Here is a 20,863-nt window from a genome sequence, read left to right as displayed (position 1 = left end):
CGGTGAGTTCTCTGGCACTAGTCCATAAACATGGGCTGCTTATCAGACTGTGGAAGATTGTGAATTATTGCAGAAATTTAGATAGATAGTTGTCCTTTAAAATCCTATTGAATCTGAGATATTACACTTCTGTTAATACAATGCATAATAATTATATAAAAGTAGAAACATATGCTTAAAACTATATGGTTACGTCAAAGGATGTTATTCATAGTATTTCCATTGTGTTTTCTTTCCTGGATGTTCTGTAATGTATTCATTAGCACCAGCTTCTTATATGTCTCCTTAGCATAAAGCAAGAGAAGGTACATAAAAAAGGGACATAACCCCAATAAAATGAGGAGATCAGAGTGGGATCCAAAGCTATGGACTGAACACATTTTCACATAAAATATTCATTATTCTAAGGCAGAGCTTTTATGCTAAAGGCTGACTTTGAGTCCTTTATCAATGTCTCAGCCCCCTGCATACTTTGATTTGGACAGTTGGTGTTACCACTTTTTTAGCTTAAGTGCTATACAAAGGATTTTCCAAGACCCTTCATTCCACACAGATCATGTTCTCTAAGCCCCTTTCTCTGCATATTCCGGAGGTGCCTCAAACTCAATGACAGCATCAACAGACAAACTTGAAAAACCCTTTTACTCAGGGTAAGTTAATGACTAAATTCCAATGACTCTTAGTTTATCAGAGATCTCCCTACCTCTAAAGAGATACAGACAATACTCTCCAATTAATAGCTAGAATTCTGTCATATCATCAGTTACCAGGGGATGCTGCTCCTTGCTTGAGCAGTCCAGAGAATCATACCACTTTCCAGTATCCAAGTACCAGAAAGTCTGCAGTACCAGAAAGCCTTCATTTCAAGGTTAATTTCCCCAAATCTACACTATGTGATGGTGCAAAAAGGTCTGGATGTTTTGATTAACAATCATCTTCCCTCCACTCACTCAGCTTCTAAAACACTCACACAAACTATCGTCAAAACTATTCTGTCTTCACGGGAGAGGCATGAATACTCCTAAAGACTCAAACTTTTGTGCACATCACTGCTCAGCATAGAGCTGGCTTACAATAGGGTCCCAGTCAAATGTTTCACATATATTGGATCAAACCTTTTAAGTACTAAATTAAAATAATCCTTCCAATGAAGGAAGTCAGAGTTTCAGAAGAGGCTCTTGATTCTGAATCTCTGACCAGCAACTGATGATGCAGTTCATCTGTGATGCGGATTGGTTGTCAAAGCTAGATTACCCAATCCAGGAGCAGAGAAACAAATTCCTTGGTTGGTATTATTTAGGAGGGGGCTAAAGGAGGGTCTTAGTTCTCACTGACTGAGACTTGCCTGTTCCCCTGCCCCCTGTCCTCCCTGTTCTCCAGCATGGTGTGTCTGTGTTTCCTGGGAGGTTCCTGGTTGATAGCTCTGATGTTGATATTGATGGTGCTAAGCCCTCCCCTGGCTTGGGCCAGGGACACTTCATGTAAGTGCACTCCTGGGTGGTAAGCTATTATGGAGTGGGGGGAAAGAAAGAAATTAGTTTTGCCACTGTGTCCATGCCATGTGCCTTAGAAAATTGTGACATTTTCTTTAATGATGGCCCACCTTTGTCATATAGATCCCCAATTCTATCCAAAACAAAAGGGGGCTGAATGCTTGCCCTCTCTATAAGAGCTGTGTAAGGGGCCTCCACATATAGAGGCCATTTCTTCTCAACTCTTCCCCAGTCAAAACTCTCCAGGTTTGAGTTTAATTCCCTCAGGGTCTTGAGAAGATTCAGAAATAATGATTTCAAATTAATTCCCATCAAGCAGTTCCCTTTATAATGTTGAGTTATGCTAGAAATAAGAAAGTTTCTCAGAAAATTAGACAGAGAGTCAAAAGGAATTAGAAAGGTGTCTCCTAGAAGACTATGTGTTAGGTCTTCACAGGATTAGTTATGTTGGTGCCTCTCTGTAATATGCGAGGCTGTATCAAGAGTTCTCTCCCATTATCTCCTTTCCTTTCTCCTGCACCTCAAAGTTTACAAGGCCTTTATCCCTGGACTGAAGGTTCTCTGACCAAAGTTGGGGCTAGTTTTATCTCTATTTCTCACCCTGGAGGTACAGCAGAGATCCTTAGTACTTGAAATGACATTTTAGATGAGAAGCACGTATGGGATGTTCTTTGGAGTCTTAAAGAACTTAAGATATCTTCTGAGAACCCGGCACAAGTTAATTTTTCATTATGAATCTATGTTGAACATTTCTATGGTGTCCGTTTCTCCTGCATCTTTCTGTTCTCTGGCCTGAGCCCACAGGAAGGGATTCAACTAGTATAGGATAAATTATATGCAATTATGGCTTTGTAACCCAAAAATAGGCAACATCAGGAATTTCATATGGTTCCAACTATCTACCCCGAGCAGAGTACAGAGTGAGTGAAGGTGTTTACATTTCATAGGACTGAAAGCCAATATGCAAGTCAAGGGAATATATTGGCTGACTGAGGTGATGTCCCCAGATGGCATAGGTTTATTCCTCATGTTTTCTGTTTTTCCTTAATAGCCATGTTGGGTTGCCTCCACTTCCAGTTCCTATTCTTTCCCGAGCCATGTTGTCATCATTACTGTGAATCCCCCGTGTATGCAGAGACCTCAGCACTATCACAGATCTACGGGATGAGCTGAAACTTAATGAGATTTTTCTTTTTTCTTAAAATCACCCTTTCCTTACCTGTGATATTTTTTCCAACAGTAGAAGGAGAAGGAGGTAGTTTGTGTGAATTTCTCACAGGAAGTGGAGGAGATATAATGTATCATCAGAGTAAAAGAATGTTGGACCTGAGCCCCTTCTTGCTTTCCAGGATCCTCACAATGACTGATTCTCAGAGCCCTGTGTTCATCCATTGTATCACAGACATTTCTCTGAGCAGCTATGATGTACTAGGCTCTGTTCTGGGCTCAGTGAATTCTATTTGAATAGGCTAAAGATCATTACCATCATGGATTTTATGTAATGACAGAGGAGAAAGCCCGATAAACATTTAACAATAACAACAAAAATTGTGACAACAATAAGTACGCTGAAAAATAATACACCTGGTTGTGAAACAGACAGAATTGGATACGCCTGACTTCAGTTCAAGTGTGTAGGGAGCTCTCCCTGAGGAAGTGACATTGAGTTGAGATATGCCTGGTGACAGAAGCCAGCCAAATGAAGGATGTACAGGACAAGAGTTGTAGGGGGAGAAAATAGGATAAAGGTCAAGTGCGGGAAGATGTTTGCTGAGTGCAAGGGACAGAAGGAAGGCTGGAGAAGCTGGAGTGTAGGGAGCAAGTTGGGGAGTGCTCTCAGTCACCACTACCATGTTTCCATCACTCAGGGAATGCCCCGTGTGACCCCATCATCAGTGCTCAGTATTTTCGGATCAGCACCTTTGACTTATTTGTTTGTTTGATTGTTTACGATTATAGGTATACATTTAGGCAGAGAATATCTTTTAAAGTTATTATTTAACTTCCATTTGGTTAGCATACAGCGTAATGTTAGTTTCAGATGCACAGTGTAGTGATTCCACACTTCTATACGCTACCTGGTGCTCATCTCAAGTGTACATCTTATTCCTTGGACTTATTTAGATAAACTTTTACATACATTGAAGTGTCATATAATATTTTCTCATTCATCACATGACAGTTTTCATGTCTTCAACTGGTAGTTCATTTGCAAACTCGGATGTAGCCCAAAGTCTTGCTAGGCAGTTTTTCAGGTTGGTTTATTAAACATTAGCTTTGTCATAACACAAGCCATTAACTTATTTCAGAAGATGTGGATTCATAGGCCTCTGTAAACTGCATCAAGAACAGAGTTTAAAAGTTTTTATACTGGATCTTCATGGGATAAGGAAATTCCTTGTTCAAAGATTGCAACATAGATGTCATACTTGGTGGTGGGGCAGGGGGAGTATTAGAAGCCAAAGCTTTAATTTTTACAAGAATTTGAGGAGTATAGTATGTGGAACAATTATACAGGGACAATTAACTTCCAGGTTTCTCCCAATCCAGCTTGCCTCTCATGAACGAAGCCCATTGATACAAAGTGGTTTTGAACCAAATAAAACATGTATCTGGTTATCCGTATTATCTTTTTTGAAAACTAATGCACAAGTAAAATATTTGTCCCTTTCAGGCATCCTGGATTTTGGCGCTTTCTAGTGTCTGCCCACTTTCATTTGGGTAAGCTTGAATCATTAGCACACCCAAGAGCAATCATCTTTTGGTTGGAATTCATAATAACTTTTGATACTCTCTTGTTAGGCAGTATGAATTCTTTTTTTCAGAATCTTGTCTCAGTGAAGAGCCTCTTTTCCAGCAAAATAAATTTGTTCAGTATCAAGGTTTTTTATCAGATATAACATTGGCAAATTTTTCAATGTAATTCTCAGCTGACATAGAATTAACATTGGCTTTTTTACCACAGATTTTTCAAGTGGTGTAACAGTGGTTCTCATATGGGGACTTCAGGGAACATTTGGCAATGTCTGGAGCCATTTTTGGCAGTCACTGGGTGCTTTTTTCTGACATCTGCTAGGTAGAGGCTAATGATGCTAGTAAACAATCTACAATGTACAGAACAGGCTTCCCACAAAAAATATCTCGTGCAAAATGTCAAGAGTACTGATGTTGGAAACACTGGTTTATACTCTGCTGCTTCTAAAACCTCTAGACTTACCCTTTATACACACACTTACCTTCCAATTCAGGTCTTTGTGGTGTAGTTTAGCTTATTTTATTACAAAAAAATAATAATATCAACAGTTCATAGATTGAACACTTTCTCGCTGAGTCCACTCAGTCAATGCAAGCTCGAGATCTTCATCTTTTATTCTTTGCCTTATGCAAAGTTTTATAAGATTTCATGATTTCTTGATCATCAGCATCTCTGTTAACTTTCAACAGCTTGCCTTATGAGTCATCAATTGTGACTGTCACAAGTATTTTTCTGTAAAATGTATCAAACTTGTGCAGTAATACTACATTTTGTTCTGTTGATAATGTCAAAAGCTCCTTTTATTTGTCTCATATTTAAAGGCACAGGTATTTTTAAACTATTTTTAAAATGTTCATGTCAATTCCACTTGAATAAAAAATTTTTCTTAGTTCAATTAAACAGAAAATAAAACATCAAAATATATACATACATGTATGTATATGTGTCATGTATGTATATGTGTGTATATATGTATGTATATGCATGTATGTACATATATTATGATGTGTGTGTGTTTATATATTGAAACTCCAGAAGCCCATGTGACTGACTGACCAATAAGAGGTCTGACATGTTTGACCCTTTACCTCATCAGGTTAGATTTGGCAAAAGAGTTTGGCATCAAAACTTGTAAAAAGACCTGGTTTCCTAGGTTTCTGGAGTTTGAAAATTCCAGGTAAGGACTTGAGGAACTGTGGTGCAGTCATGGTTTTAACGTCCTTAAAACTCTTCAGTAGTTTCCCATTACGTGTAGTATGAAGTCAAAATCCCAACATCATCTGTAAGGCTTTTACTGCCACCTCCACGTGATTTCTCCAGTCTAACCTTTTGCCTTCCTTTGTCCCATTGTGCTTCAGTGAACTCCCTTTTTCCATTTCGTTGAGGAAGTTCATCAATTCTTTCAAGATTTTGCACATTGTATTACCTTTCCCTGAATTATCAAACACACACATGCCCACTAGTTCACATCTAGTTACTCCTTCCTGTCACATCCTAAACATCCCCCTTGAGACCACCTGTCTGGCGCCCTAAGGAAACAAAGATCGTCCAGTTATCCTCTGCTCTAGAACTGCAGGTTTGTCTTGTGACATTTCTCCCCCCAGGTAAATAAAGCCCTGCCTGGCTGGGTTTTGTCCATCACTTTCCATAAATTTTAACCCGAGAGTGGAGGGGATGTGGGGGTGTTTCCCTTCTCTGGGTTCGCAGGGGCCTGAGCCAGCTCAGCCCAGACCAAGTGTTGGGTGGGGGTGGGGGAGGGGGACGCAGGTGGGACTTGTGTGATGCCAGGAAAGGGCTGTGGGAGGCGAAGAGGGAGGTGGGTGTCTGTGGAGAGGAGGTCTCCAAAAGGAGGCAGTGAGGAGCAAATCCTCAGGATGGGAGGTCCGCCTCTGAGTCCGGAACCCAGTGACCCTGAGAGGCTCCCAGAAGAGGGGTCACCTCCCTGCCTCCTTCCGCCCCCGCCGGCAGAGGAGAGAAGAGCCTTGGGTGCTGGTGGTTTGGGGGTGCGGGTGGAGCCCCGAGGGGTGGCGGCGTCAGTGTCCTCCAGGAGCCCACAGGTGACCGGGTCGCCCTGTCCCCACAGCACATTTCTTAGTCATGGGGAAGTCTGAGTGCCATTTCACCAACGGGACGGAGCGGGTGCGATTCCTGGCCAGATATTTCTATAACCGGGAGGAGTTAGCTCGCTTTGACAACGAAGTTGGGGAGTACCGAGCGGTATCAGAGCTGGGGCGTCCAGGCGCCAAGTACTGGAAGGGGCAGAAGGACGTCCTGGAGCAGAAGCGGACAGCGGTGGACCGGTTCTGCAGACACAACTACGGTGTTGGTGAGAGCTTCAGCGGCGAGGTGAGAGGGGCAGGGGGGCTGGGGTGGCCGGGGCTGCGCCTGTGCGACTGTGAGACAGAGACTGGGTCCCAGTGAGCCTACAGGGTGTTGAGCAAGAGCACATCACGGGATCCCTGCGAGAGTGCGACGTCGGGGAGTGTGTGCTGTGTCTGTGGGGTGGGGACAGTGTGGTGAGTCCGTGTGTGGCTGTGGGGACCATGTTTTGTGACTGTGGGGAGGGCGTGGTTGTGTCCATGAGTGACTGTGGGGACAGTGTCGTGTTTCCTTGTGTGGCTGTGGGGACAGCGTGGTTGTGTCCTTGTGTGGCTGTGGGGACAGTGTGGTGAGTCCGTGTGTGGCTGTGGGGACAGTGTGGGAGGGGTGCCTTGTGATGTGAGGGGGACAGAGAATGAGTGTGTGGGAAGGGGGGGCAGTGCGTGTGGAGAGAGTGGGTGTGGGGGAGGCAACAGGAGGGGACATCGGGCATCCTTGGTGGCCCCTGAGGCAGAGGTGAGGGGGGCTGAGGAGCTCCAGCTGGAGGGCACACTGGGCAGGTGGTTGGAGACCTGGGGAGGGAAGTGGAGGGTGTCCTGGTTGGGGTGAAGGCTTAGGGGATGGTAGGGGAGGGGAAAGTTAAGAGATTGGGGAGATGTGAGGAGGCCTGTCACCTTCTGTTCCTGACACTCACCCTTCTTTTTCTGAAGCCCCTGAAATACGTGTGCCTGTGTCTGTATGTGCTACCACTGCAGTGAGAAAAATGGCCAGACTAATTGTTGAAGATTTGGGGGGATTTCTGAGGTCCCTCTGATATTTCTATTTTTTTTAATGTTAATTTTTGAGAGAGAGATCCAGTAAGACAGAGTGGGAACGGGGGAAGAGCAGAGGGTGAGATAGAAAAAGTGCAAGCAGGGGAGGAGCAGAGAGAGAGAGGGAGGTACAGAATCCCAAGGAGGCTCCAGGTTCTGAGCTGTCGCCCAGAGCCTGCCCGGGGATTCGAACCCAGAAACTGCCAGATCATGACCTGAGCCAAGTGGGACCCTTAACTGACTGAGCCACCCAGGCTCCCCAAACCCTCCTGATATTTCTGGGGCTTCTTTTAGGTCTCAACTTCCTGCTCTTTGTTCTCTTAGAGTATGTATTCTTACATTCTTGAAATGATTGTGAAACCAGGTATCTTAATTATAATTTTGTTACTAAATGTATTGATGTTACTGTTTTTATAATGATGAAAGTATTTAAGGAGTTGCATATTATTTCTTTATATAGTTGTAACAATTCACCTCACATTCCCCTTTGTTAGATCTTTTTTTCCCAATATTGCAAATACTCGGTTGAAATTTTATATCTTTTTTATTTTTAATGTATATTTCTTTGCTTTTAAGGTCCTTGGATTTTTTTTTTACATATCTATTGGCTAATTGTTGTTACCGATGTAAAAATTATCTACTATTATCTCGGGGATTCTGGTATTTTTCTCAGTGATTTTAGGTGTTTTCTATGCATAAGATTATTAATGCTTTGCTGATAGTCGATTCAGCATTTTCTCTAGTCTGTGGCTTATATTTTGACACTGTTTATTAGTTTTCATGCTAGGAATGTAAACATTTATATTTAATGAATATGCTACAAAATTGTTAGCAAAGGTTTGTCATCTACCTAAATCTACCATTTTATGGTATTGTAAAAATGTTTCCCCCATATTTTTCCTTTTTAAATTTTTTTTTTTCAACGTTTTTTATTTATTTTTGGGACAGAGAGAGACAGAGCATGAACGGGGGAGGGGCAGAGAGAGAGGGAGACACAGAATCGGAAACAGGCTCCAGGCTCCGAGCCATCAGCCCAGAGCCTGACGCGGGGCTCGAACTCACGGACCGCGAGATCGTGACCTGGCTGAAGTCGGACGCTTAACCGACTGCGCCACCCAGGCGCCCCCATATTTTTCCTTTTTAAAAGCAGTATTTATTGAGGCTGGTAGTGTAAGGGATTGTCTCTGCACTAAGGATACCTGTTAAATAGTCTCAGTCTCTACCCTGAACTCAAATGTCAGCTTTCAAAGGGAGACAATTATAAAGGTATAACAATTCCAATAACAGTAATTTTTTTATACTGCACAGAAGAAGGATGGATCATCTGAGTGCAATTATGAGAACTTTTTAATGTCAATGAGTTTTCTTGTTCCTTTCCCTCTCTTTCAGGACTCACGCTGTTCTTGCAATTAAACAAATAGGCTAGAGTATCACCTCTGTCTTTCCTGCTTCCGGGGGAGAACCATTTGTGTGGTGTTGTAAGGTGTGAGTGGAGCATTTCCAGGGTTTCATACTCTATTTCCCTATCTACCTCAAGCTGTTCTCCAATTTACCCAGACTGCTTTAAATAATATTTTCTCTGTAATTTAACAGGGTAATAAGTACTTAACATATATTGAAGGCTAAACTCCAATCATCACTTTACATACTTTAGGTGCATTAATCTTCACAGAACTGTAAGAGGTAAGTATTACTGTCTCCTTCGATAGAGGAGAAAGCTGGGGTGCAGAGGAATGTAATATTCTTCTAGGATCAATCAGTAAGGAGCAGAGCCTATATTTGAGCTCAGTCAGCCTGCTCCAGAAATCATGCTTTTAATTGAGACACTATATCCCTTGCAAAATGTGTAAACAAAGAATTCCACAAGGAATAACTACTTCACACTATGAAAAACCCCACAAATTTCCTCAACATCTCTCAAACTTAATGGACCCATACTGTCAGGATTGAATTCAAGACTCATGATACTGGCTGGTACTTGGCCACGTGGCCAGCTTTGAGGGAGGCCTGCATGAGATGCAGCCTGGGACCAGAGACCGGAGGCAGGAGGGCAGCCAGCCAGGGAGACTCACTCTGTCATCCTCACTTAGTCCCGCTACCACTTGTCTTCTAGTTGAGCCGACAGTGACCGTGTTTCCCTCGAAGACGCAGCCCCTGCAGCACCACAACCTCCTGGTCTGCTCCGTGAATGGTTTCTATCCAGGCCACATTGAGGTCAAGTGGTTCCGGAACGGCCAGGAGGAGGAGACTGGGGTCGTGTCCACAGGCCTGATCCGTAATGGAGACTGGACCTTCCAGACCCTGGTGATGCTGGAAACAGTTCCTCAGAGTGGAGAGGTCTACACCTGCCACGTGGAACATCCAAGTCGCATGAGCCCTATCACCGTGGAATGGAGTGAGAAGCTTTCTGATCTCATAAGTTCCTCACCCAGCAGGGAGGGGACTTTGCTTTCCCTGAGTGCCAGGGTTCTCTCTCCTTTCACCATATTTTCATTTGTTCCATGTTCTCTTCTCTTTAGCACAGGTCACTGGGATGAGCCAAGTGATATCCTGTGGTAGAATCCTCTGATAGGTTATAGATATTCTGTGATTGTGTCTCCAGATCCTACAACCCTTGGGGAGATAGTTATGCCTCGCTGGCCGAAATGAGGTTGTCCATGTTTTGAGACTTTCCATGGCTCACGGGTAATGGTTCTCCTGTGATGCTGGGCACTAGTCCCCTGCCTCGGGCTGAGTTTGTGCTGCTGGCACCATTGCTGTGTGTTGTTCCTTGTGATCCAGGAAGAAGCACATCCTCTATTGTATAGGTCCTTCTGACAAGAGGGGAATCCAGTCTTGGCACTGCCTTTTATTAGCTCTGTCACCCTGCACAAGCACTTGAACTTCATGGAGTCTCAGGCTCCTCATTCATAGATGTTGAAGTAGTGGATTTGTCAAAGCTGTGATGTTTAAAAAGTTCAATACCTAAACCTTGTATCTACGCAATGGGATTTTAAAAAAAAATATTTTTCCCCTAGAAATTGCCACTTATTCTCCTTCTTCCAGGGCAGGCTACATTCCTCATTCTCGAAGTTCTCAATCCTGGAGTGTCTGTCAGAGAAGTTGGATTTGGGGTAAAATCACTAAAACTGCTTCTTCTCTCAGGGGCTCAGTCTGAATCTGCACAGAGCAAGATGCTGAGTGGAATTGGGGGCTTTGTTCTGGGTCTGCTCTTCCTGGTGGTGGGGCTGTTCATCTACTTCCAGAATCAGAAAGGTAAGGCACCTGTTGGTAGCTGGGCCTCCCTATAGACCTTGTGGGAGAGAAATACAGCTTTGATCACATAAACTCTCTGTAGACCAGTGGCCTTGTAAAGCCTTTCCTTCTCCCTTTGCCCTCAGATTTCCTAGAAATCCAGACAGCAAGGGTCCATGGTTACTGTGTTTCAGCATAAGAGATTATGGGTTGTAGAGACAAGAAAGAGGTTAACAAGACAGATATCTTGGGTTGGGGTCCTGGGCCAAATCAGGAAGAGCTATGAAAGCTAATGAAGCCACAGTAGAATGGTGTGATAGAAACTTCCCGGGTCACATCTCTCCCTTTCTGATCCCACTGGCATCATGCGATGTGAGTTGTGGTGGTAGGTGGGTCTGGGGTTGGGACCTTGTATGTGGGGACAGATTTACCTGTGTCTCTGTTAAGTGTATGTTGTCACTTTTCTTTCCCAGGACACTCTGGACTTCAGCCAACAGGTAATGCTTTTTGACCCTCTTTAGGGATAGAGTTGATTATCCTGGAACAGATGGTGGAGATGAAAAGACAGAAACAATGTCAAAGACTTTGGATCTGACTTCTGCTCAGGCAATTAACTGAAGCTTCTTCTCTCCACTTACTAAAAGGCCTGCACTGCAAATAGCTTTAGATCAAGGATACTTAAGAAAGAATATGTTCTTCTTCTTACTGTAGTGCTCTAACATGAGGCCCTGAGAGAGGGGAGAAGAAGCTACTTGTGGAGGCCGGTCTGGGAACAATACTCTGCTGTGTCTTCTGCAGGACTCATGAGCTGAGGTGGAGATGCTGACACTACAGGAAGAACCTTCTTTTCAAGCCTCTTTGGAGAGTGAAAAGGTTACCGGCTTGGCTAGGGGAAGAATCTGGCTGTTTTAAAAGTTAGTTCAGTGGTCCTGTAGAAAGCATCTCTTTAACCAGGAAAGGGCCCATTTTTCTTCCACAAACACGGTGCTTTCTCAGGATCTTGTTTTCCTTGGCCTCAGTGACCCCGCAGAACCCATGCTTCCTGACAGCTCCCTCCATCCTGTCCTTGACCTGGAAACCCCAGTACTGACTGCAGTACCTTACCTTCATTCTCTCCTGGCCCCCTGTATGCAGTCCTTATAGTGTCCCCTGCATTGGAATTCACCTTCTGCTCACATGTCTTTAGAAGCTTTTCTCAAATAAACATGGAGTGAAAATCATCCCTTTCATATAGTTTCAAGGAAAAGAAGTAGGAAAAAAAAAGGAGAAAGGGAGGATTGCAACAAATTAAAATATTAGTTATTATTTATATTCCAGAATTTGGGTCAAATGTGGATCTGGAAGTTATCTTTGTATCATTTAATACCTTTATCATTTTAATACCAAATATCATTACCTTTAATATTTGGTCTTTATGCATTCTGTATTAGACATTTTTTCTGGAGTTAGGTGGAAGCCCTTAATGGCCCATATGATGCTGGTGTCCTACACCTGTGTGTTCGCAAAGACAAACACAAAGTCCCTTTGCACAAGACAGGGGACAAAAAATATCAGAGAGGCACTAACATAATGATATGATGCCCACTTGCAATCACTTTGTTTTTTTCTTTTTCCTGATCTTTTATTTTACTTTTCATATTTTTATTTCATTTTATTTTTAAGTAGGCTCCACGGCCAATGTGGAGCTCAAACTCATGACCCTGAGATCAGGAGTTGAATGCTTCACTGACTGAGACAGCCAGGTGCCCCTTTCCTTGATTTTTCATATTAAAGTCTCTAAACCTGTGGAAACCCCTTTCATTAGCCTGACGATGGGCTGTATCTACACTTCCATCACTTTCTGTGTCTCAGATAAACATCAGTGGCATGCTGACACTTTGGCTTAGGGCACATCCTTCCCCATCCTTCTCCTTAGACCATCAGGACAAAGCCACAACTCTAGTGGAAAAGAAGCATGTCTGAGGCCTTCCAGATTGTAAGCAGATGTACTGTCTGTACGGGAACATCCTGTATGGATCTTATCTTATGATGGGAAATAAAGGGGGAAATTATGAGCGCTCTGATGTGCATACAAACAATGAAATACTATGTAGCTAGAAGAAAAATAACACTCTGCTTACAATAATCTCTAATTATGTACAGGTACAGGAGAGTTTGTACAACATGCAACATTTTGTTTAATAGGATGGAGGAAGAGAATAGGAATATATAGCTATATCAATTCATTTTATCTGTATCCATCTATCATAATCTCTTTCTCCATCATCTATTAAATCCATTTACTTTTCTATATAATGACAATGGAAGGGCTTATAAAAAATGGTTGCCTCTTCCCACGGAAGAGGGCCGGAAAGGATTGGCACGAGATCTTGAATGTGTTAAACAGAAAAAAAAATATGCAGCCAAGTATCCTTTATCCAGCAAGTCTGTCATCTAGAATAGAAGGAGAGATAAAGGTCTTCCCAAACAAACAAAAACTGAAGAAATTTGTCACCACTAAACCAGCCCTACAAGAGATCCTAAGGGGGATCCTGTGAGACAAAGTACCAGAGACATCGCTACAAGCATAAATCATACAGACATCACAATGACTCTAAACCCGTATCTTTCTATAATAAAACTGAAAGTAAATGGATTAAATGCGCCAACCAAAAGACATAGGGTATCAGAATGGATAAAAAAACAAGACCCATCTATTTACTGTCTACAAGAGACTCATTTTAGACCTGAGGACACCTTTAGATTGAGAGTGAGGGGATAGAGAACTATTTATCATGCTACTGGAAGCCAAGAGAAAGCTGGAGTAGCCATACTTCTATGAGACAAACTAGACTTTAAATTAAAGGCTGTAATAAGAGATGAAGAAGGGCATTATATAATAATTACAGGGTCTATCCATCAGGAAGAGCTAACAATTATAAATGTCTATGCACCAAATACCGGAGCCCCCAAATATATAAAACAATTACTCATAAACATAAGCAACCTTATTGATAAGAATGTGGTCATTGCAGGGGACTTTAACACTCCACTTACAGAAATGGATAGATCATCTAGACACACGGTCAATAAAGAAACAAGGGCCCTGAATGATACATGGGATCAGATGGACTTGACAGATATATTTAGAACTCTGCATCCCAAAGCAACAGAATAGACTTTCTTCTCGAGTGCACATGGAACATTTTCCAAGATAGATTATATACTGGGTCACAAAACAGCCCTTCATAAGTATACAAGAATTGAAATTATACCATGCATACTTTCAGACCACAATGCTATGAAGCTTGAAATCAACCACAGGAAAAAGTCTGGAAAGCCTCCAAAAGCATGGAGGTTAAAGAACACCCTACTAACGAATGAGTGGGTCAACCAGGCAATTAGAGAAGAAATTTAAAAATATATGGAAACAAACGAAAATGAAAATACAACAATCCAGACGCTTTGGGACACAGCGAAGGCAGTCCTGAGAGGAAAATACATTGCAATCCAGGCCTATCTCAAGAAACAAGAAAAATCCCAAATACAAAATCTAACAGCACACATAAAGGAAATAGAAGCAGAACAGCAAAGGCAGCCTAAACCCAGCAGAAGAAGAGAAATAATAAAGATCAGAGCAGAAATAAACAATATAGAATCTTAAAAAACTGTAGAGCAGATCAACAAAACCAAGAGTTGGTTTTTTGAAAAAATAAACAAAATTGACAAACCTCTAGCTAGGCTTCTCAAAAAGAAAAGGAAGATGACCCAAACAGATAAAATCATGAATGAAAATGGAATGATTACAACCAATCCCTCAGAGATACAAACAATTATCAGGGAATACTATGAAAAATTATATGCCAACAAATTGGACAACCTGGAAGAAATAGACAAATTCCTAAACACCCACATTCTTCCAAAACTCAATCAGGAGGAAAGAGAAGGCTTGAACAGACCCATAACCAGTGAAGAAATTGAATCGGTTATCAAAAATCTCCCAACAAATAGGAGTCCAGGACCAGATGGCTTCCCAGGGGAGTTCTACCAGACGTTTAAAGCAGATTTAATACCTATCCTTCTCAAGCTATTCCAAGAAATAGAAAGGGAAGGAAAACTTCCAGACTCATTCTATGAAGCCAGTATTACTTTGATTCCTAAACCAGACAGAGACCCAGAAAAAAAAAAGAGAACTATAGGCCAATATCCCTGATGAATATGGATGCAAAAATTCTCAATAAGATACTAGCAAATCGAATTCAACGGCATATAAAAAGAATTATTCACCATGATCAAGTGGGATTCATTCCTGGGATGCAGGGCTGGTTCAACATTCGCAAATCAATCAACGTGATACATCACATTAACAAAAAAAAAGAGAAGAACCATATGATCCTGTCAATCGATGCAGAAAAGGCCTTTGACAAAATCCAGCACCCTTTCTTAATAAAAACCCTTGAGAAAGTCGGGATAGAAGGAACATACTTAAAGATCATAAAAGCCATTTATGAAAAGCCCACAGCTAACATCATCCTCAACGGGGAAAAACTGAGAGCTTTTTCCCTGAGATCATGAACACGACAGGGATGCCCACTCTCACCGCTGTTGTTTAACATCGTTTTGGAAGTTCTAGCATCAGCAATCAGACAACAAAAGGAAATCAAAAGCATCCAAATTGGCAAAGATGAAGTCAAGCTTTCACTTTTTGCAGATGACATGATATTATACATGGAATATCCGATAGACTCCACCAAAAGTCTGCTAGAACTGATACATGAATTCAGCAAAGTTGCAGGATACAAAATCAATGTACAGAAATCAGTTGCATTCTTATACACTAATAATGAAGCAACAGAAAGACAAATAAAAAAACTGATCCCATTCACAATTGCACCAAGAAGCATAAAATACCTAGGAATAAATCTAACCAAAGATGTAAAAGATCTGTATGCTGAAAACTATAGAAAGCTTATGAAGGTAATTGAAGAAGATTTAAAGAAATGGAAAGACATTCCCTGCTCATGGATTGGAAGAATAAATATTGTCAAAATGTCAATACTACCCAAAGCTATCTACACATTCAATGCAATCCCAATCAAAATTGCACCAGCATTCTTCTCGAAACTAGAACAAGCAATCCTAAAATTCATATGGAACCACAAAAGGCCCCGAATAGCCAAAGTAATTTTGAAGAAGAAGACCAAAGCAGGAGGCATCACAATCCCAGACTTTAGCCTCTACTACAAAGCTGTCATCATCAAGACAGCATGGTATTGGCATAAAAACAGACACATAGACCAATGGAATAGAATAGAAACCCCAGAACTAGACCCACAAACGTATGGCCAACTCATCTTTGACAAGCAGAAAAGAACATCCAATGGAAAAAAGACAGTCTCTTTAACAAATGGTGCTGGGAGAACTGGACAGCAACATGCAGAAGATTGAAACTAGACCACTTTCTCACACCATTCACAAAAATAAACTCAAAATGGATAAAGGACCTGAATGTGAGACAGGAAACCATCAAAACCTTAGAGGAGAAAGCAGGAAAAGACCTCTCTGACCTCAGCCGTAGCAATCTCTTACTCGACACATCCCCAAAGGCAAGGGAATTAAAAGCAAAAGTGAATTACTGGGACCTTATGAAGATAAAAAGCTTCTGCACAGCAAAGGAAACAACCAACAAAACTAAAAGGCAACCAACAGAATGGGAAAAGATATTTGCAAATGACATATCGGACAAAGGGCTAGTATCCAAAATCTATAAAGAGCTCACCAAACTCCACACCCGAAAACAAATAACCCAGTGAAGAAATGGGCAGAAAACATGAATAGACACTTCTCTAAAGAAGACATCCGGATGGCCAACAGGCACATGAAGAGATGTTCAACGTCGCTCCTCATCAGGGAAATACAAATCAAAACCACACTCAGATATCACCTCACGCCAGTCAGAGTGGCCAAAATGAACAAATCAGGAGACTATACATGCTGGAGAGGATGTGGAGAAACAGGAACCCTCTTGCACTGTTGCTGGGAATGCAAATTGGTGCAGCCACTCTGGAAAACAGTGTGGAGGTTCCTCAGAAAATTAAAAATAGACTTACCCTATGACCCAGCAATAGCATTGCTAGGAATTTACCCAAGGGATACAGGAGTACTGATGCATAGGGGCGCTTGTACCCCAATGTTTATAGCGGCACTCTCAACAATAGCCAAATTACGGAAAGAGCCTAAATGTCCATCAACTGATGAATGGATAAAGAAATTGTGGTTTATATACACAATGGAGTACTACATGGCAATGAGAAAGAATGAAATATGGCCCTTTGTAGCAACGTGGATGGAACTGGAGACTGTTATGCTAAGTGAAATAAGCCATACAGAGAAAGACAGATACCATATGGTTTCACTCTTATGTGGATCCTGAGAAACGTAACAGAAACCCATGGGGGAGGGGGAGGAAAAAAAAAAAAGAGGTTAGAGTGGGAGAAAGCCAAAGCATAAGAGACTGTTAAAAAGTGAGAACAAACTGAGGGTTGATGGAGGTGGGAGGGAGGGGAGGGTGGGTGATGGGTATTGAGGAGGGCACCTTTTGGGATGAGCACTGGGTGTTGTATGGAAACCAATTTGACAATAAATTTCATATATTGAAAAAAAAAAAATAAAATAAATAAAAAAAAATGGTTGCCTCTTGAGCAAAATGAGTGAATAGGTTGAAGGGAATTGAAATGAAAGATGAACTTTTCTGAAAGTGTCTTATTTGATAGCTTTATAATTGAAAAATTTATTTTAGAGAGAGCCATGAGTGGGGACAAGGGGATCAGAGAGAGAGAGAGACAGACAGACAAAGAGAATCTTAAGCAGTCTCATGTGAAGCCCGATGCAGGGTTCGAACTCATGAACCATGAGATCATGACCTGGGTAGAAATCGAGAGACGGAGTCTTAACCGACTGAGCCACCCAGGCACCCCTCTTATTTAATAGTGAGTAATTGGCAACATTTTATGTAATAAAAACTTTAAACAATATATAAAAACTGAAACCAAATGAAATGATGAAAGAAATCTGACAGAAAGTTTATGATGGGAACAAACTAGACAAGGAAACCAAATATTTTTGTCTCTTGTATAAAACAAAGTGGAATCATAATTATAAATCAGTATAAATTCCATAGACTTCAACAATATAAAAGAGTTGGAAAGGTTTCAGAGAAATGCAACCAAATTGTTTAAGAAGATGATGAGTTCTGCTATCCTGTTCTGTCTGAAGAGTCAGTGTCAAATGTAAATTAAATCTAAAGAGCAGACAACAGATTCAGAAGTTTATTTCAAGATAATAGACATTTGGACACAATCTCTCCAGTATCAGAGACAACTATAAATTTCAAGCCAACTCAAAGTTTATGTATATTTCAGTCATATTATGCACTATTTGTGTGAAACAGGTTATCATCCCCTGGGAATTTAATAAGCTAACAGTAATGTATGCAATATTTACATGGTTGGGATAAGTTCTGTTTGATCCCAGGGTTGCAACTTTACTTTCATTTTGTTCCCTAAGATGAAGAAGTGAATTGTCTCATTTTATCTGAGACCTATGGTGTGACATTATAACGTAGAATTACAATGTATGACAGGAGTATTTCAGTGGAGATGCTTTGTGTTGCTAGTGGAAAAACCCAATCTAATTGACTTTATTTTTCTTTAACTACTTGTCTCAGAGAGCAGATAGACCCAAGGTACCTCATCTCTAGACTGGTTAATTCATCAGGCCAGCGGTGTCACAAGTGATTCTGGGACTTTTTGCCTCATCTCCTTATCATACACCACTTGTCGTGTTCCTGAAATGGTAGTAGGATGCCTGCAGCAGCTTTAGGCTTCATTTCATCTCATAATTTCCAAAGGCAGGAAAAGGGAACTGCTCTTGTATGCTTTTATAAGGGTGATCTATACCTTTTTCAGGTAGTAGACCTACTTCCCACATGTTGAGAGGACCACAGGATTACGGTGATACGCTCAGACAAATCATGCTTCATCCTTTTAGAGATGGGCTAGCCTCACCTGATGCATTGGAAAGATGGGAGCAAATAATTTTCTTTGGAAAGAAAGAAATATTAGATGGGATAGATGAGAACAATTTCAGGCAGGGAAACTATAGTATTTGGTACTATCAGAATGTTACTATTTTTTTTAAAAAAGATTTTTTAATGTTTATTTATTTTTGAGAGAAAGAGACAGAGCGTAAGCAGGAGAGGGTCGGAGAGAGAGGGAGACACAGAATTGGAAGCAGGTTCCAGGCTCTGAACTGTCACAACAGAGCCCCCGAAGAGGGGCTCAAACTCAGGAGTGGTGAGATCATGACCTGAGCTGAAGTCAGATGCTTAACCAACTGAGCCTCCCAGGCACCCTTAGAGTGTTAGTATTTTAAAGTATCTCCTCATAAAGGATGATACATTGCTGAGGGGAAGCATCAGTTTGTGATTTTTTTTTTTTTTTTTTTTTTTTTTTAAATTTTTTTTTTTTTTCAACGTTTTTTATTTATTTTTGGGACAGAGAGAGACAGAGCATGAACGGGGGAGGGGCAGAGAGAGAGGGAGACACAGAATCAGAAACAGGCTCCAGGCTCCGAGCCATCAGCCCAGAGCCCGACGCGGGGCTCGAACTCACGGACCGCGAGATCGTGACCTGGCTGAAGTCGGACGCTTAACCGACTGCGCCACCCAGGCGCCCCAGTTTGTGATTTTTTTAAGAGGGAGTATTAAATGGCAGCTATAAACCCAATTACAATTAAAAACAGCAACTATGGAAGAGGATTATTTGTTTGTTCTTAGAAGTTAACATGCGAAAACTTAATTTTATAAGAAAAAATTTATTTTCCAGACAATTTACAAAGACAATTAATAAGGAGTTTTAAGATTGTTAGGATGTTAAAACCTGTTATACATCAATTTTGATAAGCAGTCTTACTGGGATTGATTCATTATTGGTTGGATAAACCAGTACAGCAGAGTCCAGAATTAGCTTTTGGATAGTTGTGGTTTAGTTTAAAATAAAACATTTCAAAAATACACAAAGAGGAATGAACAAGAGTCTCTTCAATAAATGAGGTTGGGAAAACTGGACAGCCACATGTAAATAAATGAAAATGGATCATTATCTTATACCACACACAAAAATTAACTCAAAATGGATTAAGAACTTGAATGGAGGACCTGAAAGCATACAGCTCTTGCTAGAAAACATAGGCAGTGAATTCCTTGCCATCTATCCTGGCAATTATTTTTTTGGATTGGATACCAAAGGCAAAGACCACAAAAGCAAAAATGAAAAGTGAAACTACATGAAACTGAAATGCTTTTGCACAGCAAAGGAGACCATCAACAGAATGAAAAGCAACCTATGAAATGGGAAAAAATATTTGCAAATCACATATCTGATAAGAAATTAATATCCAAAATATGTAAAGAACACATAAAACTTAATAGCAAAAACAAACAAACAAACAAACAAAAAACCGCGATCAATTAAGAATCTGGCAGAGAATCTTAATAGACATTTTCCCAAAGAAGGCATACTGATGGCCCACATGCACATGTAAAGATGTTCAACTTCATCAATCACCAGGAAAAAGTAAATCAAATCACAATGAGATATCACTTCACACTTGTTAGAATAGCTTTAATCAAAAAGACAAGAATTAAAAAGGGTTGGCAGGGATGTAGAGAAGAGAACTTTTATGTACTGTTGGTGTGAATGTTAATTGGTTTAGGTTCTATGGAAAGCAGTTTGGAGTTTCTTCAAAAAGATTCAAAATAGACCTATCATATGGTCCAGCAATTCCACTTCTGGGTATTTAACAGAAGAAAATTAAAACACTAACTTGAAGATATTTGCATACCCATATTAATTAAAGCATTATTTATAATAGCCAAGATATGGAAACAATCTAAGTGTTCATCAAGAACATCAAGTGTTCATAAATGAAATATGTCACAAAGAGAAAGGCAAATTAGAATGATCTTACCTAAATGTTGAACCAGAAATAAAAAACAAATAAGAAACAAAAAAATAAATAAATACAAAGGCTAAGCTCAGGGATACAGAGAACAAATCGGTGATTGCCAAAGGTGGGAGGTTGGAGGTGGTAAAATGAGTCTAATGAATGTAGCAGGGTAGCGATTTTCTCTTTGATAAAATACCCTTTTAAAAAAAATTTTATATCTAGATATATAGAAATTAAGTACCAATGTCAAATTCTGTCAAATG

The 20,863-nt window shown here is 40.9% G+C and overlaps 1 protein-coding gene across 2 annotated transcripts; it reads left to right on the top strand.

Annotated features, from left to right (window-relative positions):
• Positions 1-1,329: 1,329 nt before the first annotated feature.
• Positions 1,330-11,440, top strand: LOC132674387 (DLA class II histocompatibility antigen, DR-1 beta chain-like). Of its 2 annotated transcripts, XM_078446803.2 has the most exons (6): positions 1,330-1,481; positions 6,332-6,594; positions 6,980-6,986; positions 9,493-9,774; positions 10,524-10,634; positions 11,087-11,379. In XM_078446803.2, exons 1-6 carry the CDS (start codon positions 1,382-1,384, stop codon positions 11,122-11,124), a joined length of 801 nt encoding a protein of 266 aa, XP_078302929.1. In that variant the 5' UTR covers positions 1,330-1,381; the 3' UTR covers positions 11,125-11,379. The 2 variants fall into 2 exon arrangements, with proteins under 2 accessions (XP_078302929.1, XP_081651856.1); XM_081795730.1 differs by lacking the exons at positions 1,330-1,481; positions 6,332-6,594; positions 6,980-6,986 and adding an exon at positions 11,412-11,440 and having other exon boundaries at positions 9,381-9,903; positions 11,087-11,110.
• Positions 11,441-20,863: the final 9,423 nt, after the last annotated feature.

This window comes from Panthera onca, chromosome B2 (genome assembly GCF_046562875.1).
Source record: "Panthera onca isolate mPanOnc1 chromosome B2, mPanOnc1 haplotype 2, whole genome shotgun sequence".
NCBI classification, from domain to species: domain Eukaryota; kingdom Metazoa; phylum Chordata; class Mammalia; order Carnivora; family Felidae; genus Panthera; species Panthera onca.
Note: the sequence above shows the minus strand (reverse complement) of the source record. Positions and strands in the feature narration are given on the sequence as shown.

What these genes read in the sequence shown, in the direction of transcription:
- LOC132674387 (XM_078446803.2), top strand. Translation starts at nt 1,382, where the DNA reads ATGGTGTGTCTGTGTTTCCTGGGAGGTTCCTGGTTGATAGCTCTGATG. An exon ending in TTGGGCCAGGGACACTTCAT is followed by an intron (nt 1,482 to 6,331) that starts GTAAGTGCACTC and finishes CTGTCCCCACAG; the next exon opens with CACATTTCTTAGTCATGGGG. An exon ending in CCCTATCACCGTGGAATGGA is followed by an intron (nt 9,775 to 10,523) that starts GTGAGAAGCTTT and finishes TTCTTCTCTCAG; the next exon opens with GGGCTCAGTCTGAATCTGCA.